The sequence below is a fragment of the Syzygium oleosum genome, unplaced genomic scaffold, assembly GCF_021117445.2.
Source record: "Syzygium oleosum isolate NSW1041296 unplaced genomic scaffold, Sole_v2.1 Sole_v2.21, whole genome shotgun sequence".
Taxonomy (NCBI): Eukaryota; Viridiplantae; Streptophyta; class Magnoliopsida; order Myrtales; family Myrtaceae; genus Syzygium; species Syzygium oleosum.
Genome location: NW_026607505.1, coordinates 4,046,876 through 4,074,015, shown reverse-complemented (window position 1 = coordinate 4,074,015; position 27,140 = coordinate 4,046,876). Strand labels below are relative to the sequence as shown.

The window sequence follows — 27,140 nt, the reverse complement described above, 5'->3', positions numbered from 1 at the left end:
CCTCCTCCTTCGTATCGTAGCCATTGCGCCGGCCGCTCTTATCAATTCCAGCTGCAGCTCCACCGCACCCTCCATCCACGAGCCCTCCACGCGACTTGTTCGGTTGGTGATGTGGAGCGGGAGTTCGCTGGAGTCCTGCGTATCGTAATCTGAGCGGATACGTCCACGCGAGAAAATATTCCGTGGTTACTTCTCATCACGTCATCATCCTACATGGAGTGTATTTTTTTGCTTTAAGCCAATCACCACTTGACACATATATTCTGACGTGGAATCACAAAAAAATGAAAATCTGCTCAGGTCAAGTCTTTCTCTCTATTCATCCTCCTCCGGCTAGAGTCGCCTCCGAGCTTGACCTCCGCGCGTCCACCGCCGACGCCCATCCAGGCCAACACTGCTGCGCGTCCAAACCAGACCACCCCCTCCGTCGTCCTCGTGGTCAGCTCCGTCTTCGCCGGAAGGGGTCCTCCGTCTTCGTCTTCTTTATGGTCATCTTTACCCATTTTTGGCCTTGAGCAGCAAATGGCCAAAAATCTGGAAAAAATTGAAGTCTCTCGAAGAGAATAAATCTGGGGAAAGATCTTCGAGACAGGGAAGGGGCAGCGGGTCTCTTGGCCTTGTCTTTTTAGCCAAAAGATATGAGATTTGGAGGAGTTTGCAAAGAAACGTGGGTAAAAAATCAGTGGTCCCATGAGAACATGCGATGGACGATGGGCACCTCTAGAGGGTACATGAGAACCCATTGAAACAAGCTGAATACATATACTTTTACACATGCATGTAGTCATACCATAGTGATATTTCTATCTTTTAAGATTGCACCTATGTTACACGGATATTGCACATATTGCACGTACATTGCACATATATTTCTCTTTGATTGTGCATATCTTGATTAAGATAATATTATATTAGATTAGTTATCTAATAAACATGATGTATTCATCATTAATATAGACATCAAAATATACACAGAAATTCTATAACTTTATTTTCCGCATTATTTATAAATCTATCAAAGACGGGAAGAAGCATGTCGGAATTGGGGGATCTATCAAGAATCCTTGTGAATCGTCTCCAAGTGATCATGTTGTATAGGAGTTAAGTACCAGATTAGAATGACCTGTAATCTCAATCCATCAAAACTCGGCTTTGCCTTGAGTTTTCGAGATCGAGGTTGCCAGCCACACAATGGTGAGTAATTTATGGTCTCTCTTTCTCTAATTATTTGGATGGTTAGTAATTTATTTATTTATTTATTTATTTTGTATTTGGCCTAGGCGGAGCTGAGATGAAATGAGGAGAAACTTGTCATTCAACTTCATGGAATAAGTCATATGAAGCTAATTCTGAATCCAGATATGATTATGTAATCAAATGTCCATACGGGCTTTAACAAAAGTTTCCTCAAATATATTCCAAGCCAACGTCGAATCAACAAGGCTGGAAGTGAACAAATTGCATAACTTCGAATACAGATGTGTTTCACTTCCGAAGTAAGTCGTTTGCCCGATGAGGCCCTGGACATGCATGGATGCGCGCGTGCATGGAGTCACAGGGCGATCTGGCATCGATTTCTCCACATCCATTCGGAAATTCCGCAAAGCATCTCATGTATCGCTTTCAAACGGAAGCTATAGCTAAGAAGCCACGGGGTCCTCGAACCAACCTGCCCTCCCTCTCCCCTTCCCGGTTTCGAAGATGGGTGCCCTCACTGCCCTGGCTGAGTGGTTTGTAAGATCACCCTTGCTCCTAATTAAAGATAGGACTGATTCTTTTAGCGCGCTTAGCATTAGACAGCTTGGTGGTCCTTGTGAAAACCCTCAAGCCGTCCAGAATGACCTGTATCCTCAATTTGTTAAAACTCGGGTTTTCCTTCAGTTATCCAGATCGAGATCTTCTGATTCTGAATCCATATATAATTATACGAATGATGATGAATAAGTTGGTGCGACATCGTTATGTCCACTATATAGCTAAACGTACCGATTTTAGAAATTTCTAAATATCATTAGAGAGCTCTTGAGTTATTAACAGACTTGTAAAACCTGGACCGAACAAGTTGAAACAGGGAAGTATGGCATCTCATTCGTTTCTAGATTCAATAAGGATGTCAAATCCGCATAAACAGATTCACTTGGTTGAAGCTCAGAGATGAACATATGTTCTACATCCTATTGTAAAAGCCAGTCAAATTGAAGCCTTGCATCACCCCATTAGATCTACAGGAGCAGACTAAAGTTCAGTGGCACATAGGATGTATAGTACATCAAAATATGCAGGGTATTTGGTCATTTTACATCAAATCCGTGGAACTTCTCATTTTTATTCACACAAGGTCAGGCTGATGATTAATCCACGGTCGTAGATTTGTAATCTTATATCAAGCCAGTTGCGAGCCCTCTTCCCTTTTAATGTCAAAGACCTTCGATAAAACATCCCCAACGACCTGGTAAGGAACAAAAGCATCATTACTATTTCTGAAGGATTGACTTTCAGAACAAAGCCCCAGTAGGTATGCAAAATATGAATCTTCACAGCCTCATGTAGTTATCATCCAACTGCATTGAATGACATTGCTAAGGAGACCAAATTTTCAGCGTGAGAACAAATGTACAAATGAAGGGCTTGATAGAAATCTCTCATCCAGAACCAGGAAATCATGCATAAGGAGAGCATCTCCAGGAAAATTCAGTCAACGCCCACAGTGTACAGGTACCATAGATAGCTGAGAGCTTAATGGGAAAGCAGCCAAAGGAAAGGGCTGATGAAGAAGTAGAGCTGTTCTCGCAATAGGAATTCACCAGGTCAGAAGGTTACCTTATCCGGGGTAGAAGCTCCCGATGTTACACCAATTGTTATGAGACCCTCTGGAAGCCAATTTTCTTTCTCAATTAATTCCCCAAGCTATCGCAACAACAAGTACAAAAGTCAGTAAAAGAAGGCATAAACACTAAAATCTGCTGAAGGAGTGCTACTTCGAAGTACAGACTTACGTTCATTTTGTAGGCTATTCTGTTTCCAGGACCTATTCTCTCCTCACTGTCAACCCAATAAGAGGGTATCCCATCTTCTTCAGCAATCTCTTGAAGGTGAGATGTGTTGCTCGAGTTCCACCCACCGACAACTAGTATAAGATCCACCTTCTCATCCACTAACTTATACATAGCATCTTGGTGTTCCTGAAGAAGACCGCTGTTGAAAAAATTGCATCAGCATCTTAAAGACACAGCAGAACTCATGGTAATCAACTCAAACTTCTTCCTTCTTTTTAGTGTTCTCTATTCTTCCTTTCTGTAGCATCTCATCAGAGGTTCGGCTATAGGATTTGTATCATGCTCCTTCAACAGATAAACTTGTCACAGGAAAAAACACAATCAGGAAAAGTAACTCTCTGCATTTCAGGCGGCACTCGGTATTTTAGATCCCATCTCTCTAGTTCAATCTCTATGATACTTACAGAAGAGAGCTAGCAGCTGAGTCTTCATATGAAAATTCTCTTTGACTCCTAACAAGCAATAGGTCTTCCTGTTCTGATGTTGAGAGTCACTAGACATCTCAACCACGGCTACTCCTTTTTGTTTTTAGCAAGTTGAAAGAAGTTACAGGCCATAGCCATGTCAAGCACTAACTATCTTGCAAGAGGTTTTTATACATAGAAGAACTGAAAAAGCTTGGAGCTTGAGGAAGAGGAAATTACTTGAGTAGCATTACAAATTGTGTTAAAGCTCATGTAGTGCTGATTGACAGTTTCCACTCCATACTTGCACATCATAGTCCTCTTCACCAATTCCCCTGAAAGTATAACAAAACGTTTGACTTGAAGTCGGACAGAGAGGGGAAATGTTATAGAAAAAATTTATTGCTATTTACCAATCTCTTCAGTCTCTCCCTTAAGCATTGTGGTTTGATTTGCAATGCCAACTTTATTAAGATCATTGTCAGGGTCAAATCCCAGGGAAACTACACACTTGAATTTCTGCACCAAATTAGGATTACAATGTGAGCAAGTGTAGTCTTAACAAAATACAACAAAAACAAGCAATCCAGAAGTACCTCTAGAAATGCCTCTTTAGTCGAGCTAGAACCATCAAGCTGACCTTCAAGTATGTAATCACACACATACATTGCCTGGACATATGGAAAACGTAGTTACAGATAAGACATCTCCCTTCCACTATTGGATGGTAACATAGAGAGGCGTCAATATTATACTGCAAAGCAAATAATTAGAGAGCTTCATCTAAGCCATACCTCCTTCATATTCTTCACAATAATGTACACTCCAGCAAAGGATGCAGTTGCTATGGTTTCTTCATAAGCATATTTACCATGAATAATCGAAGTGTAGTCTTCTTTCTTGTGCTTCTCCACGGTTCTCCATACCTTTCAAGCAAAGATCAGAACGATTTAAGAAGGGAAATGAAGGAATAAGAATGCATCATGAACAAAGTTAAGGCCGCAACCACTGGAAATAATGTGCTATATAATCCTGTCACAGAGCCATACCTTGGATACCCATAGGCAAGTCGTATCCACGATTTGTACATTTTTCTTCTCCGAGGTCAACCTCTCCTCCACTGCTGCTCCAAAAGCAGGAAAAACGACAACATCTCCTTTATTAACAACATCAAACTGTTTTTTCCCTTCTTCGAGGGGAATGGTCTCCACTTCCATCTCCTCCAATCGCTGTCAGCGTGATAAAAAATTGAGAATTCTTAATAATAATCAGTAAAATAAAGCGCATAACACAATACTCACGACATTCAAGCAAATCAGCCAAAACAGCACAATATGCTGTTATGTATCTGACCTTATTAACAGTCGGGTTATGGATAATTTCGTTAGTTATCCAGTCTTCTCCTCTGAAAACTGCTTTCTTGCTTCATAGGCAATCCGTATGGCTTCCACGACGCCCCGGCAGAAACCCTGGGCATCAGCAAGTTTGACAGTGACATTTCCCCAGGTGTATTCATTTCCATTTCCCTTCAAAGTGTCAACAATTTCACCTGGTATATGAACAGACACCACATCGTTACAACTTACAATTATCCAGAATTGATGTCTTCACCTGTAGTATTATGACGAAAACATCATACCGACAAGTATTGAGAGCTAGAAATGCTAGATATGGAATCAACAACACCAGCACATGAAGCACAGGATCTATATACCCATAACATACATTAGCAAAGTACCTAACTATGGTTTTTTTCTGAACTACCATATTTTCTACTCAAATCAACTACTAATCAGTAAACTGAAAATGGCAAACACGAAAAAAAAAAAAAAAACGCCGAACCCTCATCCTTCGATCCGAGCAGAGGCCAAAATCGAAGTCCTTCACGTGCATCGGAGCTCAAAACGCACAGGCGGCAGAATAAAACGAAAGGAATGAACCTACTGTTGTACTCGCGACTCATGAGCTGCAGAGCCTCCTCCTTGCGGCCGAAACCTTTCCGATTGTAGTTCTCGCTCCTCGTCACGTTATGCCGGAACGCCTTGGCGTCGAAGCCACCGTCGGCGGCCGCGGAGCCGGCGGAGGGAGGCTCGCCGGAGCATCTGACGGAGAGAAGCCCCCTGCGAAGGCGGGGGATGGCGCCGCACCCCACGCCGGCGCCGCCGGCGAGGAGCTCCGGCGGGGAGGGGCCGGACCGGAGCGGGGCGGGCCGCGAAGGCGGCGGATGACGTCAAAATGACGCATTTTTTAAAGCGCGTGCTGTCAAATACAGACGTCATTATTCTTCAATTTGTGCTGAATAACAATGTTACAACGTATATAAATCTGTAGTCACATCGCAAAAATTGAAGAATTTTGAAAATACATTTTCAAAAAATGATTGCTTGTAATGCTCAAAATAATTAATCAATAAAATAAATTTCATTATCAACGATAACTTTTAATATATGAATTTTCGTGGGTGATGAAATTTTTTTTTCATTCATTCATTTTTATAATCGATACAAATAATCACTTTTAAGAAAATGTTTTCAACTAATTTATTTCCCACGAAATATACAAAGCCAAAGTCTCGAAACAAAAAACAATGAACTTGTCTTTGATCATCTCGAACCGACTATATTTGTTATGACACGGGAGACAAAAATTATGGATGTGGCGAGTTTTTAATTTTTAGGACTATTATATTTAATTACCCATTTCACGTCCCTATACACATTGTCATTATTGTTGTATTGTTTTAAATGCAATCCGTCATTATTAATATTTCTATCTTGTCCTCCTCAAACTAGTCAAAGTAACCATTGGGATTTGCTCCGGTGGCCATCCTTCCTACATGGGAAGGGGGAGGTGGAGAGTTCGAATCTCCACCTTTTCAAAAGAACTAGGGGTGGGGACGTGTAGTTTCAGATGTAGATTTCGATTCCCACACTCTGCAAGAGACAGAACAAAAGTCTGAAAGTGAGTTGAGCGTTAGAGTATGACAGACCAAAAAAAAAAAATTAGTCAAAGTCAAACCGTTGCGGTCCCTCGTCACAAAATCACAAACATTCATGTGACCTTGGTCTAATTGAATTGAAAACCCGATTTCTTGAAGTCTTTAGTGATTATCCCGACTTATTTCCTATGGGTCAAGATCATTGTGTTGTATGATTAGATTAATTGTACAATCGATCCACATATGTCACACCATGACCAAAAACGAGAGTGAAAATAATATCCATAAACCTTGCTTGTTTTAGTTAACATGACATTAGAATTAAGTCGTAACCGGCGTGACGACTTTTTGGGCAAATAAATATCATGCTTGAAAGTAGTTCGTTTCTAGAAATAATATGCATTTTGAATTAGAATTTGATGACGGGTTTAACGACGGCAACTTGTTTCATCGAATCCAGTCGAACGTTATATGAATAAGCTCGGTAAAGGGCCTTACCTAAGAAACCCCGGCTCGAACCGGTCCGTGAGCCATGATCGGTCTAGCTTGTGATTTAGTATGCATTGTTTTTTTCTATTTCATTGTGCATTTTGGGATATTGCAGCTATCATGGAACAAGACACAGAGACCGCACCGAAGCCGGCTAATGCTAATGAAGAATCCATTCTCTTCAACGTGACATGTACGCTCAAAACTCCCAAAATTGGAGTCTCATTGCATTACTAAATTGAATTTGTCATGCTTCAATGTAGCTTTTGGCTATGGTCACAATTCCATGCTTCAACAATAACAGTCCAGAACTTTACTTTGCCTAATAAAATTAGGAAAAACGCGATTATTAGAGGGAAAGCAATTTTTCGTAGAAAAATGAATGGATAATACTCTTTGATCGTGAAGCTTAATTTGTTTGTCGTGAGTTTTCCGCTAAAACCGGACTTTTTACGTGATTACTAAGTCATCTATGTCCGATTTAGCAGGTTGGTTTTTTTTAACCTCCAGGGTTTTGGACTTTGCTAAGAAGAAAATTGAAGTGTTGGGGCACGTGATTTTGGCCCGTGAAAGGGGAGACGACCCTCTTTATGGGTGGAAAAAACGTGGATAAAGCTTATTGACTTATTTGGCACGAGGGTTGCTCCCCTCACTAAAGTCGCTCTGCCAAGAGAGAATAGGCTATCAATTCAACCCCAAATCGTGCCTTGCATTGGGCCTATAAGGATGAATGTAATTACACTTTGGTCTATCGCATTATCCTATGGAAGGACCCTCCAAAAGGAAAGATGCCACCTATGCTTTAAGATCAATCCGCTAGCTATAACTTATCTGTCGGATAACATTTCTTTCTTTTTTAGTGGTTGCATAATTCTTTGAATGAGTTTTCGCGCATCGAATTGAGTTCTTCTTTTTCAATTCAATCAAAGACAGGAATAAACGTACCGTAATTGAGGGTTTCACCAAGAATTCTTGTGATTTGACTCCAAGTGATTATATCGGATAGGAGTTAAGTTCAAGGAAAAGAGTGCACGATTTGACATTTCTTAAACTCGATAAACTTTTCAAATTATCTTTCAATTCAATAAAAAAGAAAAAAAGAAAACAGGAATCCTTGGAGAATATATCTTCCTCTTCTACTCTGTCCATTCTTAAGATAGCATGGGATGACATCGAGGGCCAATTTACAATTATAGACCTCAATAAAGAAAGATCATGTGTGTAACATACTTAATTTGACCTAGCTAAAAGCAGCATGAGATTGCAAGAAAGGCAAGTGACACGCCAATTATCATCCACTTATAGATCAAGATTACCAGCAAAGAAAAGCTCATCATCATCATCAAATTCTTTTTTTAATAAAAATAAAATAGTAATTATTTTTTTATATTTCTTTTCCATTTTCTAGTTCTTTTTTTTTGTCGTACATTTTTCTAGTTCATAGGGCCTTCAATCAGTGAATCTACCGGCGAGAGGGAGGAGGAGGATGAGAAGTGGCAAGCTCTATCGTTGTTTTTTGTCGACCGGAAAAGAGTAACGAAAGAGAGATCAGAAACCCTAATTAAGAATTGAGAAGTGAGAACCTCTTTCATTTCTTCCTCCTCAGTTGATTCTGAAAGTTTATTTGATAATTAGTTTGATTCTCGTGAACTATGACTTTACATATTTATTATTATGCATGAGTATAGGTTATTTTAAATTATAAACACAAACTCTTATTAAAAAAATTAGAGAAATTTGAATTATCAATTATTAAATTTTTTATAATTATGTAGTCAACAATCTCGGATGCAACTATTAAAAAAATGACCGACAAGTAGTTGAGTCGACAATCTCGATTTCTACTTATAAAGAAGTAACTGTTAACATAGTAAAGTCAAATAACCGTCAAGGTAATTGAGTCGATGTACCTGTCAAGTAACGATCGGTGTAGTGGAGTCTATGTAATCATTTAACACATTTAATAAAAAAAATCTAAAATATTGATTAGGTTGGTAATTTGTGTTGTGTTGTGTTAATTATGTGGAGTCAAAACGGGGTATAACATGAACACGACTAATTTAAAGACAACACATTCACTAAAAGAGTTGAACTGCTTCAACATGAATACGACACGCCTAATTAAGCAGGTTATATAACACAACTAGCATGACTATCAAGAGTCTCACCCTATTAGGTGTCGACACGACATGATACATTAACCTATTAAATAAGTTAACCTATCTATACGATAAATATGTAAAATGTGTTAATACACATTTAATAGAATTTTAGACAATATGAGTAATTTCACTTTACATTACATTTAAAGTGTATAATTGAGTTAGCTTTTTTATGTTTAATGACTTTTGCATTATAAACATATTTTATCAATTGTATATTTTGAGTATGGCTCTTATTTTTATAAACTTTTGGGTTTTGGTTCGAAAAGCTTTTGGGTTTTGCTTGGCAAGTAAATGGACGTGAGGAAAGTGGGAGGTGGGCGGGGTCAATGAAGAATGACTTGGAAAATTTTTAAGAGAAAAGGATAAAGGCAAATTCGAAATTTTCTTCCCTCCTAAATCCCCCTTCCCCAGCAAACCATTCGAAATATCCTTGAAATTCCTCCATTGGAAATTCGATTTGACCAGGCAGCCTAAGGATAAACTGTCTCCATCACCACCTTGTTAATTTGTGTTTAAACCGACTAAGCGGGTGGTCGAACCGTGCAAGACGTGATTCTTGTCGTCGCCTACATGCGACCGGTCATGACACGAACTCGATTATACGAGACCTAAACCAGTCTTAATTGCATGTAATGTCGTGTTAACGGGTCGTGTCGAGAATTACCAGCTCAATTATAAATACGATTACGAACGTCACGAGAAAAAGTCAAGGTACCAAAATTTAAATATATTTTCATTTGATTGGTTAGTGAGTATCACAAAGTTCCTCGACAGAATCACTTCTGTAAGGTGTACCACAAAATCATCTATGCTCGAACATGTACATACATGAACAATCACATTGACATAAGTTACAATGATACTTTGAACTATAGTCTACATAATAATATTGAATCTACGTTGCTTGCTTCTCTGAGTTATATAACTTAATGTTTCAGTTAGGTCCAAAGAATCAAAAGGGTTTATTCCATCTTTTCTCGAACACTTCAACGAATTCAAAAGGGCTAAACAATATAGAACTAACAATAGAAAAACGATAATGAATCCGTCTTTTGATTATACTCCGTCATCACGAAATCATAAATGTTCGTGCAACATAGCACGACTGAATTGAGAAGCCATAGTCGCAGTCTAGACTTATTTCTTGGAGTTAAGAGCATCGTGTCGTATGAATAAATTACTCTTACAATCGATCCGCATATGTCACGGGTCTTTGAGTCGTTTTTTACACTCCTTTTACTTAGGCGAAGGATTTCGAGACAGCGAGCAAGAGTAAAACTGATAATTGAGAACCGTGCTTTTTAGTTAATGAGACATTAGGGTTAATTGTAACCGTCATGACGATGCTATTTGGACAAATAAACATCGTGCTTAAAAGTAGTTCGTTCCTTAAGAAAAATTCGCGCTCTGCATTAGATTTTAATAACGGGCCCGACGATGACAACTTCTTCCAAGTAACCGTAATGTGAATAAGCTTGACAGAGGATCTTAAGTAAGAAACCTTAGCTCAAACGAGATGTGTGAGCCATGATCGGTCTGGACAGCGACTTAGGCTTCGTTTGTTTCACGGAAAAATGAATGATCCAAAAAATATTTTCCTAAAACTGATCACTTGTGTTTCTTGTATACCGTGTTTTTTTTTTTTTCTATCTTTCTTTTTTCAATTGTGCATTTTGACATATTGCAGTTATCCTGCAACAAGAGACAAAGAACACCCAAAGGATCCAGCAACAAGAGACAAAGAACACCCTAAGGCCAGCTACACTAAAAATGGATCCATTCTCTTGAACGTCACTTCTGCGCTCAAAACCCCCCCAAAATTGTAGTCTCGTTGCATTAACAAATCGAACTCTGTCATTAAACGACACCGCTTTTGCCTATTGTCACAATAGCATTCTTCCCATCACTAGATGGAAAGCAATGTTAACATCATTTGATCGGGAAGCTTAATTTGTTTTGTAATAAGCTCACCGCCACCTTTTTTACGTGACTCTGACTGCCGAATTACGTTCGTCTGTTGCCTTATCCATGTCTAGTAGGTTAGTTTTTATAAATCTCTAGGGTTTGTTTTTTTTTTTTTTTTTTTTTTTTTGGGGTCAAAATCTAGGGTTTGGACTTTTGCTAAGAAGAAAATTGAAGAATTGGCATGTGATCCCCACTCTAAAAGGGGGAGAAGTTCCTCTCATGGGTGGAACGAAAGAGGATAAAGCCAATTGACTTTATTTGGCAAGAGGGTTGCTTCCCTCACCAAAATAGCTCCACCAAGAGAGGGTAGGCTTACCAATTCAACCCCATATCATGCCTTGAATTAGGCATATAGTGCCCACGAGAATGAATGTCCATTCCACTTTGGTCTATGACACCATCCTTCACAATGACCCTCTAAATGGAAAGATGTCATCAAAATGCTTTAGAACCAACCTTGTCCCGTAACCTATATAATATTTTCGAATTCATTTTCTGCGCATCAAATTAAGTTCGCCCTTTTCAATTCGATCAAAGATAAAATGAGACTTAGCTTGAGCCTACCTTCGCACGCCTCCGTTACTCTTAAGGAGGCATCCGCCCCAGATAAACTGCCCACCTCCCAATGTCCTTGCACTTCGATTTCTTGGTGCGGCGATTTAGGAACCCTTAGACGAAAGAGTGGTCTTTCAAGATTAGTTGTTGTGTGTCATCACCTCCCACCTATCCAACATGTAGCCAAAAATACCAATTACTTTTGCAATGGCAATTGGAACGATATCAACTCCGATTTGTTTATTATCCATGGTGACGAAGTCGAGGGATTTACTAAGAATCATCGCGATTTCGACTCCATTGCTTCTCAAAGCGCAAGACTCATCCCGTCCCGAACTGGATAAACTTTTGAAATCATCTTCCTCATTAAAGAAAGAAAAGGAAACAAGAGAAGAATCCTTGGGGGAATATCCATCTTGCCCTCTTCTAATCCATCCATATTCTTAATACAAACATGGGTATTGGGATGACATCGAGGGGGCCAATTTGCAATTATAAGATCCCAAATCATAAAAAAAAAAAGGAAGAAGAAGAAGATGTGTTACGTGCAACATACTTGATTTGACCTAAGCTCTAAAGCAGCACGAAATTGCAAGAAAGGCGAGCGAAGCGCCAAGATTCATCCCTCCCCCACTTGGGGGCCGAAGATCGCCACGTGGCGGCCGGGGGCGGGAAAAAGGAAAAAGAAAAGTCCATCATCATCGCCATCGTCATCAAATTCGATTTAAAAACAAAAAAAATAAAAAAATATTGAAGAGTAATTCATTTCTATTTTATTATTTATTTATTTGTTTATATATTTTTTCCATTTTCTAGTTCATAGGGCCATTCACTGAACTGGAGCCTGGAGGGAATGGTTGAGCGGTTAATTTAACTCTCTCTCTCTCTCTCTTCTCTTCAAGTGGTGGTAGCTTGACGAAGAAGAGTGCGCAGGTTAAGCGAATCTCCGCCCTCCCCTGGCGTGCGCAGGTTAAGGCCAGTTCATCGCCTAGCAGATAAACTCGAAAGCCCCCGACGACTTTCTGCTGCTGCTGCTGCTGCTCTGCTCGACGAGAGGGGGCGATTCGAGTGTCGAGGGGAGGGATTTGGCGGTTCATGGATCGGTGAGGCCTTGATGATCGATGTCGAAGATGAAGCACTTGCTGAGGAAGCTCCACATCGGCGGCGGCGGCCTGCCCGAGCACCACCACCGCCTGGGCGAGGCCCCGCCCGGGCTGAGCCCTAGCCTCGCCGCCGAGGGGGTCGGCGGCGGCGGCCCCGATCCGGCGGCGCGGTCGCCCTCGCCGTCGCCGGATTCGCGGGGGATGGGGACGATCGCGGCCGAATCGGCGGGGGGCGGCGACGCGGGGGCGGGGGACTTCAATTTCCTGGAGGAGGAGTTCCAGGTGCAGCTGGCGCTGGCGATCAGCGCGTCGTCGGCCGATCACGTGGAGGTGCGCGAGGACCCCGAGGAGTCGGCCCAGATCGATGCCGCCAAGCGGATTAGCCTCGGCTGCCCCGCGGCGAGCGCGGCGGAGCCCAACGCCATGGTGGAGTTTCTCTCGCTTCGGTATTGGGTAAGTCTTCTGATCCCTAGTTTTGTTGGGGTTTTTTTTTTGAATCAGGTTGAATTGAGATTGGATCGGTTGCGTTGTTGTTACGATTGTGTCGTGCACTTTGTGATAGGCTAGTTACTGATCCGTCAAAATGGTCATTTGGAATTCTGATTCTGAGGTTCAAATGTTCGTCATCATCCTTTAGGTCACTAAGTGTGATTGGCAGGCAACGCCACCTGCCATCGGTTGGCTTCCATGGGATTGCCTTTTAGAACCAACTGGACGAACAATTTTGTCTCCATTGGCTGCCAATCGATCACCATTTAATAGAAAGCAGGCCCTCCATGTATGGAATGGAAAAGGTCGCAGTTACATGGAGCAAAAGGATCCTTGTGTGCTTTGTCTTGTAATTTATCTATGGCGTTTCTTTACGGATCTTGTGTCGTGGAGCTTTACCTTTGACGTTCCCTGCTAATACCTTGGCTAAGTGTTGCTTGTGCCATTTAGCCTCAAATGCATCACAAATTCTATAAGAGCATTTGACTTTCTGTCTCATTTGTCTTTCACTATCCTCATGTCTCGTTTTAGGAACATGATTTTACATGTTAATGATGATATGTTTTGATCTTACAGTTAGTTTATGACCGGTTGTTATTTGCATTTACTGAATCAAATTTTCCCTTTCAACGTGTTATGATAGTATTGCAATCTAATTGAGTGCTGGTTACGTTTTGTCTCACGTGCTTGATTCATTTTCCACATTTTAAAGCCACTCCGTAAAATGGCGAATCCTCGTGAACTTTAATAATAACCTTGTTGCTGTCCCTCATTCTTCTGCATCATTTAGTAAATTCGGCAAACCTCCTAGAAGATAATTGTACTACGAAAGTGTTAGCTTAAAAGGGTGAAATCTGTCTGTGACTCTTGTCACATTGTTGTGAAACTTTGAACGCTTACTTTTTTGGTAATCAATTTTAACTCTTGATTTTTCGTCGAATGCAGACTTATAATGTGGTCAATTACGATGAAAAGGTGATGGATGGATTTTATGACGTGTACGGCATCAAACCAGACATAGTTGCACGAGGAAAGATGCCATTGTTTGTGGATCTTCAAGCTATATCTGTTTCTGGTGATGTTGATTACGAAGTAATACTGGTGAACCGCATGGTTGATTTTGAGCTGCAACAGCTCGAGGACATGGCAGTTGCTCTATCTATAAAGTGTCAAGCTTCTCATTGTGGTCCTTTTATGGGTGGCTTGATTCAGAAAGTTGCTGATGTGGTTGCTGATAGAATGGGCGGTCCAGTTGGCGATGCCGATGAAATGGTGAAGAGGTGGAGCACAAGAAGTTTTGAGCTCCGCAGTTCGCTCAAAACTGTTATTTTGCCACTTGGATTACTCAATGTTGGACTTTCACGGCACAGGGCCTTGCTTTTTAAGGTTTTACAGTTTTTCTAGCAATTCATGACGTAAACTGATTGATAGACAGAATAATCTGGCTTTGCCTCTCTTTTTGTTATTTTCTCTATTCTCTTTTCAAGTGGACTTTTGCTAGATTGTCAAGTTTACAAGTTAGCCTACGTGTCTGTATTAAGCCCACTGTCAAATTTTACCTGATTCATTCTATATTTTGGATGCTAGGTTCTAGCAGATAGGCTTGATATTCCCTGTAAGCTGGTAAAAGGAAGCTACTACACTGGCACTGATGAAGGAGCCGTGAACCTGATTAAGATTGATACTGGAATTGGAAGGTGATGATCTGCTTTTGTAACATCTGTGATTATCTTAAACCAAACTTGTTGCTAAAGCTGAAATTGCTTTAGAAGTTTTATTCACTCTTCTATAGTAACCTTGAAACTGTTTTTTGGCCTCCTTAATTTTTATTCTTGCTGCTGATATGGTGAGTCCTGTCGATATTTCTTGGTAAGTTTTGTATGCCTGCATGCTTCAGGGTGCATGTTTGTATTGTTTTTGGAGTACAGTTATATCCACTTCTGTTGATAGTTAATTTTCTGGACACTTGAAGCATGGTGATGTTGCTTATTACCTAGACTTGGTTGCTTTTGGAGTACAGTTATATCCACTTCTGTTGATAGTTAATTTTCTGGACACTTGAAGCATGGTGATGTTGCTTATTACCTAGACTTGGTTGCTTTTGGAGTACAGTTATATCCACTTCTGTTGATAGTTAATTTTCTGGACACTTGAAGCATGGTGATGTTGCTTATTACCTAGACTTCGTTGCTTTTGGAGTACAGTTATATCCACTTCTGTTGATAGTTAATTTTCTGGACACTTGAAGCATGGTGATGTTGCTTATTACCTAGACTTGGTTGCTTTCTATCATACCATATTTCTGTATACAGAAGCACAACAAATTAATTTATCCGCTAAGTACTGTCCGCTGTATGAACCCTATGACAGTATTGTGCTAAATCTTTTATCCAATTCTCTGTAAGCTCTTAGTTGGTGCATAAAACATGAAATGTAGTAGAATGGTGTGTACTGAGCAGTGACTGTTTCTCGGGTCGTAGTGATGTCCCTGGTTTGAAATCTTTTAGTGGCTGGGGCAAGTTTTCTTGTAATGCACATTGTTTTCTGTTCTTTCTTGTCTCAATTTCTGAATTGATTTCTTCTACCAGTCTATAGAAGTAATTGACACTAATTTGATTAATGTGTCGAATAGGTGTGGTGAATACATAATCGACTTGATGGGTGCTCCGGGCACTCTAATTCCTGTTGAGGTACCTGCGAGTTGTCTACAGAGTTCCAATATTGAGATATCGCCTAATTTGCTTGACGCTACAATTCAAACACTGGCAGTGGGCCTAAACTTTGAGGGACCTTCCCACATTGGCCACTTGAATACAGGAGACACATCTCGTGCTGGCAATAGCACAGAAGAAAACGAAAGGCTCCTTTCTGAAAGAAATCAAACTGAAATATTTGAAAATGATTTTGGGAAACTTCTTCCCTCACTACATAAATCACGGGAACGTCCATCAAGTATCAGTGGAGAAGCTAGACAATCTCAGAAGGTCAAAGTAAAAAATGTTTCAAAGTATGTCATCAGTGCTTCCAAAAATCCAGAATTCGCTCAGAAGCTCCATGCCGTTTTGCTGGAGAGTGGAGCCTCCCCTCCACCTGATTTATTCTTGGATGGTGATGGTCTCGAAGTTGGCAAACAAAAAGCTAATGAAAGATGCTACTTGGCTGAAAGACATGAAGGAGGTTTTTTGTCTCAGCACCGTCAGGATAAGTCCTTTTCCAGTCATGGTCATCGGTTACCTTCAACTGTTGTTGGGCCAGTGGAAAGCACTAGCTGTGCTGGTGAATCAGAAATGAATGCCATGGAATTGTCTGAAAAGCTTGTAAAGTTGGATAAGGATGCTGCTACTTCTGGCTACTCTTTGTGGTCTGAATCTCCCGATGCTGCAAGTGAAGGATTTGTGCTTGTTAATAGTGGAATCAGTGATATGATTCAGACTAGTGCTGCAATCTCAGGTATGGCTCTCCTGTCTTTGTACTTGGGAGTCACCTTGCATAAGGAATTGATTTAGGAGACCTTTCTTTCTGTTTCAGGTGATTCTTCTCAAACTCAAGTTGGGCAGTGCACGACCAGTGGTCATAACTATGACAATGCAGGTGCTGAATCCTCTTTGAAATTGGAAGGAAGAGCCAGAGCCAGCGGTGCACATGTAATATACTGTAATGGTCACAGTGAGACAATTAACCCAGTGCTTGGTGGGGATGCAGAATGTGACATTAGATGGGAAGATCTTCAAATAGGCGAACGAATTGGTATTGGTAAGAACTTTTACACTTTCTATGTCAGTCCTCTTGGGAGGATGGAAAATTCTTAGAGATTGTTTTCTAATGCTGTCTAAGATGTGTATGCCTTTACTGTACTTCAAAGATCATTGCATTACAATAAGATGTCTATCTTGCATCTTGACTGATTACTTTCCGAGCTCAGCATAATCATCTATTAAGAGTTACTATTTGGTATTTTCATCAGATTGTTTCTCTGCTAGCTATTTTTCCGTTGGTGTGGAATTGGACCTCTTTGCGCACTTTTGGTTTTTCGCTTCATATCTTCTGTGTCCTTACTTGAGCATTGAGTGCTTCTATGTTTTTCATAATGCTGTTTTCTTGATCCTTTGTTGTTCTCTTTCCATGTATTAGTCTCTAGTATTGATTGACTATGTAATGCATTTTGTCATCTGTGTGAAAAACCTTCAAAAGTTGGTCCATTTGGCGTTTTTCATGTCTATGTTAATGTAATGGATCTTCTTGGCTAGAGTATGTAATGGCATCTTGTTCAAACTTAAATTAAGGAGAATATTACGAAGGTTTATTCAAACTGATTGGATGAAAGGTGTGTATTGATTTCTTCACTCAGAAGAAGGCATCTTTCTTTCTGCATTTGATTGTACGGGTATACTGTCCTTCATTTTGCATCTATATGATGAAACTGACATCTTTGAGTATAACACAAGTTGTAGTTTTACGCACTTCAAATTGTCAAAGATCACATTAAAGTTTTTAGGGAGATTCCATCTTTTCGTAAGCTTAATTATACCTTAGTATAAACATAGATGAGTAAATTACGAGCTGTAGTGGAAGATTTGGTACTCAGGCCACCTTCAAAACCTTATCCCTTCTGTCTCTATGTTTCAGTAAGTTAGGGCAGTTCGCTTGAGTTGCTCAACTGCCTCTTAGCCTGGTGCCTATGATGTGTCATCTCCGCTTGTGCTCAGCCCTTTCGGAATCCCTTGGCTTTTCTTTTTTTTTTTTTTTTTTGTCGAAAGAATCCCTTGGCTTTGGCTACACTCTTCATATACCCTTTTTGCATGCTCCCAGGAGAGAGCTATCGATTTGCAAAAACTACTTGTCCTTAGACTTTAAAGTTCTTTGAGAGCAATAAGCCTGTGCCTTTGGTGGCATATCCTTAGAGTGAAGGGTGAGGTCCAAACGAGGAAAGGTTCACAGTGGATGCCTAGGCTCCTAGAGACAAGGAAGAGCATATTGAGAGATGAAATGCTTTGGGGCGTTGAAATAACTGACTAAAACCTTCTTTTCAGGCTAACTAGCAAGAAATGCGTTGAGCTAGTGTCCGTTGATCATTGTCTCGGCATTCTTTGTTGGTTTTGAATTTTGGTTGCCTGGAATTTTCTCATGAAATGGTACGATATAGCGCGCACAAGGGCTTTCTATTTGGTTTTGTTAAATGTTTTTATTTGGGGAGCATATTCTTGCCATACTGACAATTGTTGAACTTGAACGTAGATTTTTGTTAAAGAACAGTCATGTTCTTATAATAAATAACTAGACTTGTAATTGCCTGTGTCATTTAATGCTAGTAATGGGTTCTGCTAAAAATTTTATTTTGCAGGATCATATGGGGAGGTCTATCGAGCTGAGTGGAATGGGACTGTAAGTTCCAGTTCTTCTCCGAGTCATGATTGTTCATCATTAGTTGATACCAGCCTCACATTTAGTCAGATTTATGGTGATTTATGTCACTTAAAATTGAAATCTTTTCAGTTGTTTGAAGCAAAAATCCTCACCAAATGCTTACCAATACCTAATGAAATTCTTGGCCTCTTACTAATGAACTTCTTTTTCTCAATGTATGACATAGTTTTATGGTCATGATTGCTTGGTTTTGTGGTATGCATATAATTTTGGTCGCATGTTCTGTAATGAAGTTCTTGGCATTGTATCCGATGACAGGAAGTTGCTGTAAAGAAGTTTCTGGACCAAGATTTTTCGGGGGAAGCATTGGCTCAATTTAAATGTGAAGTAAGTTTGATTGCTTGAATTTCGTTACCTTATCAGTTCCTTCATTGGATGAAACTGATCGAATTTTATGCTTTCTTTCAAGGTTGAAATCATGTTAAGGTTGCGGCATCCCAACGTCGTCCTTTTCATGGGAGCAGTTACACGGCCTCCTCATTTTTCTATATTGACAGAATTTCTCCCTAGGTTCTCCACTTCAAGACTCTGTTCAATTAGTGATAGCTTCATACTACAAGTTTTAGTCTTCCTTCCAAATGTTTAGACTTCCAATGACTGATATCTTCACATGACATTACGATCTTAAAATCTCCACTTTGATGTTGCATGCTTACATTACAATTCTTTGCTTAGGGGAAGTTTATACCGGTTACTGCATCGTCCCAATCCTCAACTTGATGAAAGGAGGCGAATGCGAATGGCTCTTGATGTGGTATGGGATTGTCCTACTAACTTCCCTCCTTGCCTCTCCCTCTCCTCCCTCTCCTCATGATCTCTGAGTGCATGGGAGTGTGAGCTCGTTCCAGTTACATGTGCATGGCATTGTGCATTTTCCAGTTGCCTGCTTGTCTTAGGCCACACATAACTGCCACAAGTTTCTGCAGAGATACATTGTTATGTGAGATATCTGTTACATCCATGAGCTCCTCCTCACCTACCTTTCTGGGCCTTGTTTTCTCATTGCTGGCAGGCAAAAGGGATGAATTACTTGCACACAAGCCACCCAACTATCGTGCATCGAGATCTAAAATCTCCAAATCTCCTTGTTGATAAGAACTGGGCTGTTAAGGTATACATTAACAAAAATTGGACGCTTCTTTCCCACTTCGGCACTCTATCTTAAATTTAGAAGCAATCTTTAAGATTCGTCATTTTGCCTTTCCAGGTCTGTGATTTTGGCTTGTCACGAATGAAGCATCATACGTTTTTGTCCTCAAAGTCCACCGCTGGAACGGTAATGTCAATGGTGATATTTATTTAGGCGTATTGCTGTATTGTTGAATGCCCCCTAGTGATGAAATTAAATCATGAGAACTATTTGACATATCCCAATGATGAAGCCTTCTTTTGTTACAGCCGGAGTGGATGGCACCAGAAGTTCTAAGGAATGAACCGGCCAACGAGAAGTAAGTGTAAACAATGTTATCGTGTTCCATTTGTATAATTTTTTTATTTCGCTCCTGGATTTGTCATGTGAACATTTTCATATTTTTTTCCAGATGTGATGTTTATAGCTTTGGTGTGATACTCTGGGAGTTGGCAACCTTGTCCATACCATGGAAGGGGTTGAATTCGATGCAAGTTGTTGGAGCTGTTGGTTTCCAGAACAGGCGTCTTGAAATCCCAGAGGAGCTTGACCCCACTGTTGCACAGATAATGCAAGAATGTTGGCAAACGTAAGTCTTAAGCCTAAAATTTCTGCATTATATCTGGTCAACAGAAGATGGGGAATATCTGGTTGAGAATGTTTCTTGACATTTCCCACACAAGATCTGATATGAATATGCATATCTGCTATTTAGTGTGTTATTCTTACCTTTTCCAATCTCTTGAATGACAAAATCATTTATCTGGTAACCGGAAGCCTTTGTGCTGTGACTTCCAATCGATCTTTGCTGCTTTCACTCAACAATTGACTAGGAGTTGCCTCTTGCAGGGAGCCACATTTGCGGCCTACATTTACTCAGCTTATGTACCGTCTTAGACGTCTCCAACGGTTGGTTGTTGACAGAAAGAATTCTACCAGTTAACGTCGCTGGGGGATTGTTGTTCCTGTAATTCTCATAGTCAGACAGATGCTTGATCCTCGGCTCGAAGAGCCAGAGGTAGCGGTTTTCGTTCGGCGAAAGAAACTGTAGAGAGAGAAAGTACTTTTTATTTGTGAGGTGCTGGCTCAGTCAAAGTGGGGGCACGAGCACTCTCCATTCAGCAGCACAAGGTGGACATCCTCTTCAATGAAGCAGGCTGCAAAAGTGCAGTGGAGGATTCCCACTTGGGATGTGCTTTTGTTTTATTACCATAACATGCAACTGTCAATTCTCATGTAAGAAAGTGTAAGAAGCAAGAACGATGCTAAAAACAAAAAGGGAACAAAAGAAACAAGGAAAAAAATAAAATAAAAGGTCATTAAAGTCATGTAACTTGTGGAGATCTTACTTGTGAAGTGTAAACAGTCGATCTCTGCAGGGTATTGTGAAAAATTGAATGGGAAAGAAAGAAAGGGAGGGTTTTTTAGATGCTCGTCTTTTTATATTTAAGGAATTGTGGTCTGATTGGGATGTGAAAAGAATGCGCAATGAACGATAATTCCAAGTCGTTTAGACATCACGAGATGAAAAGTAACAGTTTCTCCAGCATAACACTTCAGAGAAACGTCGTAAAATATGACGCTCGTTCACATGCTCTATTGATGGGAAGAACCGTATTGGCAGTTAAACTCTTCTAGAGTTCTACTCCAAGTTGAAATCTGAAATTTAGCACAAAGAAACTTACAAAATAGGGAACATGTGGAGAAGAAACCATGCTTATAATAGGAAGAAAGAACTTATTAAATCCCCACTAGAGCTCGACTCCTAACTGATAGAATCTCAGTCCAATTTAAGCTTAATTGATGCAACAATGCGTCGAACCAAAGTTTGGTAGAAACGTCAATATTCGGACGATGCACGCACCGTTCTCATCCGGAGGCCGGGAAGACTAGAATTTGCCAATTTCAGTTCAAATTCAGTCATCCCCGCAAAGGATAATACCTCCAGGTTTTCGGCCTTCTTGGCGCTCCCAAGTTTAGTAGGCTCATGCTGTCGCTTCTGACCCAAGGAATGCTCGACCTTCCTATCACCAAAGCAGGGCGTGGAGCCTCATTATGTTTCTCGATACTGGCAAATGCCACTTCAAGGATCGCTACTGCTTAGCGAAGTCGGATTGTCCGAATCATTCATCTAACTCAACTTCAACTCTTGCTGGTACTGCTTAACGCGCTTTTCGAGTTTTCTTTTGGCAGGACCTTTCCCACGAAAGGTACGGGAAAACGACCGGCAAAGCTTCCTTCGTTGTTAAGTTCAACCAGACTCGTCCGTCCTTTCAATGGGGATCGCTCTCCCCTCCATCATCTGCGATGCCTATTAGCTTGCCCTTCTTTTCACCCGTGTTTGGACCACCACAAGTCGATGGGTTTCTTTGAGCTTCCCCCCCGTTGCTCAAGCAGCTTCAGAGCAGCCGACAACCCTTTTACCCAATACGTCTTGACGAATCATCTCATTCGGTACCACGACGATTTCCTCCTTTTCCTCGTTAACAGGACCTTCATCATCATAACCAATTTCTTCCTACTTTAATCCAGCCTCCTCTTTTCCTTCACCATTCGTGATCAGGCTCACGATTCATCCATCCCCGAGGCCTCGAACAAACTGTATTGTTGCTGTGATCACCCATCCTGTTTCACTGTGCGTCTCCAGCTCCGAGACTCTGGTTTTCCGTTCTCTTTACGCTAGGACCAGGAGTGCTAGTGGTGCAGAGAGCAATCGCTTCGGGACCAAGATTGATCAATGTCCCAGCTCTCTCTATGATTTTATCAACATTTGTTAGGAATGACTGTGTTTTCGGCATTGCCCACCTCAACAGCAAGAGTCTGCTCCACCAGCGGCGACCTAGATTCCCCGCTGGCTTCAGCAGTGGCCAATTGGGAGGAGGCATTCGTATAGTACGACGAGTCTCAAAGTAGTGAGCCCTATTCGATATAGGATACGAAGAGTCTTAGTGGACGAGTAAATAAGTTTAGGTTTGCATCGTATTCCAGAGTAAAGACTCGCTAAAATTTCCATAATTTTCATGTATGAATAGAAAGAATAACCACTGCACCTTTATATAACTGAAATCCTGCTTCAAGTTGGAATGGGAAACCTTTTAACTAAGAAACATAAGAAACTCAACATCCAACTTATAATAGGTAAAGGAAATTCATCAAATTCCAAATTAGTAGTCAAATCTAAAATGCACACAGAATTCTAGTCCAATTAAAGCTCTTCTTGCATTGATACAACAGTCGATCTCATCGCGTTTGAAATCACATTGCTGACTCCATTCATCACAGCTTCCAATTTTCACATACCTACGCGCCATAACCAGCAAATCACCTAGCGAACACGGGTTTCCGAAACCAGAGCGAGGTAATCGGTCCGACCACTCTACCTTCGGAGTTGGCTATTTCTGTTTTAGGAGAAAAATCAGGAATCAAAGATTGCAGTACTCGATAGCTTTTTTTGTGGTTCGCGTGGCTCTTGCCCTGTGTGTATACCAAAACAAAGAAAACATTGAGAAACAGAGTCAAGCAAAATGTCAAAAGAGAAGATGAATTGTATCAATGTTCACTAAGCAAAAACAATTGTCCCTATCGCATAGGGAACTATGTACAAGGCCTTCAAAGGCGGACTCGAGAGCCAAAAGGGTTGACCTAGAGTGCCATGATCTTTCTCTCGAAGGTCCGAACTATAACATTCAAGCTGCTGATGCCTAGTCGACGAGGAAAATTATGTACACAACTAACCTATTGTAAATCGTTGGTGAATAAATACGCCATTAGAAAATTGATGATCGTGCCTGAGCGAGGAGCACGAGCTATGAAATTCTCTATAAGGGGTCGAATGACTAGAATCCAGGTTTCTTCTATGTTTTTTCCCTTTCTTTTCTCTTTCAGATTCTTCCACCATTCTGTAATTTAACGCCCAGCCCACATCAAGCAGATACCCGCGAATGTCGTACTCTACTCCGAGCAAAAAAAGCATTTTGCCTTCTCATAAGTTCCTTTCTTTTCCTCAGTTGCTCGGATCACTGAGTAGATGGCTGCACTGTAGTCCCCATAATCAAATGACAAAGTGGAATCTGCTCTAACCTTAAAAGCAGTCTACAATCCACACCTATATATATCTGCTGAAATGAGGCTGTTCGTGTGAGACGATGGCGGTGTCCAGTAGTGCCATGATAAATCACTAGAGCTTTCAGTCTTCGACTTCAGTATTGAAAACAAAACTCGGAAACACGGTGGTGACATCCCTGGAAAATAAGATTTTGTATAAGCAGTTTAATCCATACTGCCAAACTTTGACGGTCAATTAGAAATTGAAAAGGATATTGAAAAAGAAAAGAACGATAATGAAGAGTGAGGAAACAATGACGTGCAAAACAAGGACAGAGAGAACAAAGCCATACTTTAAGTATGGAAGAGTCATATTCTTCAGAAGAGCTGGATTTCGTAGCACAAAAGCCTTCCATTCATCTTTGCTGATCCTACCATCCATGTCGGCATCTGCATCAGCAAATGTCTGCAAGAGGAATATTCCTTCTGTGAGGATGAGGTTGTTCCCAAAGGTGAGCAGAAAATGAGAAGGAAAATAATGCATTTCTTTTGGTGGGGTCTGTATTACTTTGTCGATAATAGCCTCAAGGAGGTCCTCGGACAGACTCATGTCTGATTCCATCAAAATTGCAATAACCATTTGCTTAACCTGAAACCAATGGAAGGCTAATGAGCCTATTGCCTATATGTCCGATAAATCAGCAATCAGGATGAATAACATACTCACCTCTTCTCGTTCAATATACCCTGTTTGTCTGAGATCATACAACCTAAAGGCAACTGCAAACAATAGATTTATTACCATCAACACAAAGTAACTCTGCTGCAACAAAATTAGTAAACCACATATTGTTTCCTTACAATCTATTTTGTCTTCCATTGGAGCATAGGGATGAAAGGCACTGAGTGCATGGACAAACTCTTCAAATTCAATGACTCCATTTTTCTTTTCATCAAAAACATCAAAGATCTAGAAAAGAAATCAAACACAAAACATATATCAACAAAGAGACGAGGAAGGCCAAGAAAGGATTAGCACTGCCACCCATATCCCAACATCCTTCGAATCTTAAATGAAACATCATTGGTGGGAATAGTTTTTGCTCTATTTAGTAATAATTTCAGGGGGCAAAAAACAGACATGGCATCTTCTCCCCTTGACATACATAGTAACACTACTTTTGGTCCGGGAAAGCTTTACACTGACACTTTGCCATCCAAGAACTAACCCCATTGATGTGTATCAAAGACCAATCAGTTCGGAGCAACTATTGCAAAACATGAGAGAAAAGATGGATAAGAGTTGGTGAGATTATTTACCCGGTCGAGGAAAAGGTTCTCTCCTGATGGAGTCTGGAACAGTGCTAACTGAAGCTCCTCCTGTGCCCGACAGGTGTTTTACAATTAACAGTTGGTAAGTGGATAGCATGCTTACAACAAGAAGATATGCGTGAAATTAGTTGGAGCAAATCATTTGCATGCGGAATTGGACAAAAGTCACAACCATTCAGAAAATGAGAAGGGATACTGAATGTCATAAACTTACCATAAAGAGATATGATTGCGTGCAAAGTATATGAACAGAACAAGAACAATAGGCATTTAACTTCCAAATATGAGTAAAAGATCATAATCTTTAGTCCCCAAGCAATTCATGCTATATGCATGGATTGGTCAATCTAGCTAAAGAAAATCCAAAACTTCCCTCCAAAGGACTCAATACATAGAATAGGAAAAACGCCGATCAAATAAATGACTCGATGAAACATGTATGGCAAGTATCAAACAATGCGATGCAATTTACCTTGTGGATTAGACCGTCATCAATGATTGAACTGCTCAATTTCTTGAACAGCTCATGCAACGCTTCCACTTCGTTCACGGTGACTGCGAAGCAACAAACATAACGATCATATTTACGTTTTCATAGACACGACAAGACACAGTTCGAAAAATGCTCATACTCGATACAGCAACTGCAACGATTGCAAACAGGGTTTTCATGTATTGGACGCCCGCAAACGCGAGAACCCGCATGCACAGAGAAAAAGAAAGACCGACACACGCCAAGCTTCATTTCGAATTCAGTGAGCATCGCCGCAAATCCACACTCTTCCCCAGGCGATAAAGCGCTAATTGTTTCTGTAAATGAGAAAATTCTTCCCGAACACCATGTAAAGGACATAAATTAAAGGGAACAGCTAAAAGATCGCCAGAAAGAGACAGATAGACAGACGGACAGACATGTTGTCTCATCTGCAAGGCGAGCCAGATCTCTGAAACCATAGCGAAACCCCTTGGGCCGCGGCCGCGGCCGGGGCCGGTACTCGAAGCAATTGACCAATGTGAATATGAAAACCTCGAAAATCGCCACGAACGGTATGAAAGCCGCGCAGATCCGCTCGCCTATCGTCAGAGAGCTGCATCTCTGCAACAGCAACAACAACAACCACGCAAAACAAATGATGAGCGAGCACGATTCAACGGCGTCGTCCGCGATCTCGCGAGCGCAGCACGGACAGCAACAGCATACGTACGAAAATCGGTCAGACAATCAAGCCTGAGAACGCGAAACTTTCCGCGCGCCGGGGAATTCCAAAGCACGTGAGAAAACACATCGGAAAACACGCTTCCTACGAGCAGGGATTCGCCGAACAAGCTCCAGCAGACGAAAAATTGCGATTGAGCCTCGAGCTTCGGCTTCCCCCGCGCCCGTACTTTCAATCAACGAGAGAGAAGGAGAGATTACCGAGGAAATGTTCGTCTTCATCGGCGCCTGGCGAAGCTCGTGGAAGCCGGAGGCACGTCCTCTCTCTGCGACCTGTCTCATCTCGCACGGAGAGAGAGACGGAGAGACGGAGGAGAGGTCTCGGATCTTCTCCTTCTCCTTCTTCTTCTTCTTCTTCTTCTTCGGAGGAGGAGGAGGAGGAGAAGAGGAGCGGAGTCTCCCGTGCCGTGACGCCTCCTCCCGCCGCTCGCATTCGCCCGAGCGACGGCGACGATGACGACGGCGACGGCGACGATGACGATTGGCGAGTCAGAGACGGAGACTCGTTGGACCGACGCGCTCGCCCCCTCGTTAATTTGTTCGCTGCATGTGCGCTGCTCTCTCGTCCTTGAAACGACCTGCGTTTTCTCGTTTGGTTTTTCCCGGGGATTTTTTTTTTCCCTTTTGGGGGAATTATTCGGATCCAAGGGTCGCCACGCGGGCCACGTGGCCGGTCCTGAGAGCCACAGCCATTCTTAGCTGTCGGCCCGGTCTCCACTTCATCATTCAGGTCAGGTGGGGTGGTTGGTGTCGTCAACGACCGCCCGCTCATGAGAGCCCACGTGGCAGGTGATGAACACCCCCCCCACAGTCAAATAGGCTGGGCCTAAG

General features: G+C 41.3%; 2 protein-coding genes and 1 pseudogene across 2 annotated transcripts; 1 reads left to right on the top strand and 2 right to left on the bottom strand.

Moving 5' to 3' along the window:
• Positions 1-2,089: 2,089 nt before the first annotated feature.
• On the bottom strand, positions 2,090-11,856 carry LOC115663819 (4-hydroxy-3-methylbut-2-enyl diphosphate reductase, chloroplastic-like; annotated as a pseudogene).
• A 566-nt stretch (positions 11,857-12,422) lies between these two features.
• On the top strand, positions 12,423-21,144 carry LOC115671106 (probable serine/threonine-protein kinase SIS8). The gene is made up of 14 exons (XM_056321056.1): positions 12,423-13,128; positions 14,110-14,550; positions 14,752-14,861; positions 15,797-16,614; positions 16,693-16,917; positions 18,506-18,546; positions 18,847-18,915; positions 18,998-19,098; positions 19,264-19,342; positions 19,601-19,699; positions 19,796-19,864; positions 19,987-20,036; positions 20,130-20,306; positions 20,567-21,144. Exons 1-14 carry the CDS (start codon positions 12,694-12,696, stop codon positions 20,658-20,660), a joined length of 2,808 nt encoding a protein of 935 aa, XP_056177031.1. The 5' UTR covers positions 12,423-12,693; the 3' UTR covers positions 20,661-21,144.
• Positions 21,145-23,242: 2,098 nt separating this feature from the next.
• LOC115671286 (calcineurin B-like protein 10) lies at positions 23,243-26,697 on the bottom strand. The gene is made up of 9 exons (XM_030592813.2): positions 26,511-26,697; positions 26,006-26,189; positions 25,566-25,648; positions 25,082-25,141; positions 24,623-24,731; positions 24,489-24,541; positions 24,330-24,410; positions 24,115-24,227; positions 23,243-23,958 (listed from the first exon to the last, which is right to left on the bottom strand). Exons 1-9 carry the CDS (start codon positions 26,589-26,591, stop codon positions 23,904-23,906), a joined length of 819 nt encoding a protein of 272 aa, XP_030448673.1. The 5' UTR covers positions 26,592-26,697; the 3' UTR covers positions 23,243-23,903.
• Between the last annotated feature and the right edge of the window lie 443 nt (positions 26,698-27,140).

Coding starts and splice junctions, on each gene's coding strand:
- LOC115671106 (XM_056321056.1), top strand. CDS start 12,694: ATGTCGAAGATGAAGCACTTGCTGAGGAAGCTCCACATCGGCGGCGGC. Junction 19,099..19,263: donor TTGACAGAATTTCTCCCTAG/GTTCTCCACTTC, acceptor TTCTTTGCTTAG/GGGAAGTTTATACCGGTTAC. Junction 19,865..19,986: donor CAAAGTCCACCGCTGGAACG/GTAATGTCAATG, acceptor CTTTTGTTACAG/CCGGAGTGGATGGCACCAGA.
- LOC115671286 (XM_030592813.2), bottom strand. CDS start 26,591: ATGAGACAGGTCGCAGAGAGAGGACGTGCCTCCGGCTTCCACGAGCTT. Junction 25,142..25,565: donor ATGACGGTCTAATCCACAAG/GTAAATTGCATC, acceptor TGTCGGGCACAG/GAGGAGCTTCAGTTAGCACT. Junction 24,732..25,081: donor AGAACCTTTTCCTCGACCGG/GTAAATAATCTC, acceptor TTTCTTTTCTAG/ATCTTTGATGTTTTTGATGA.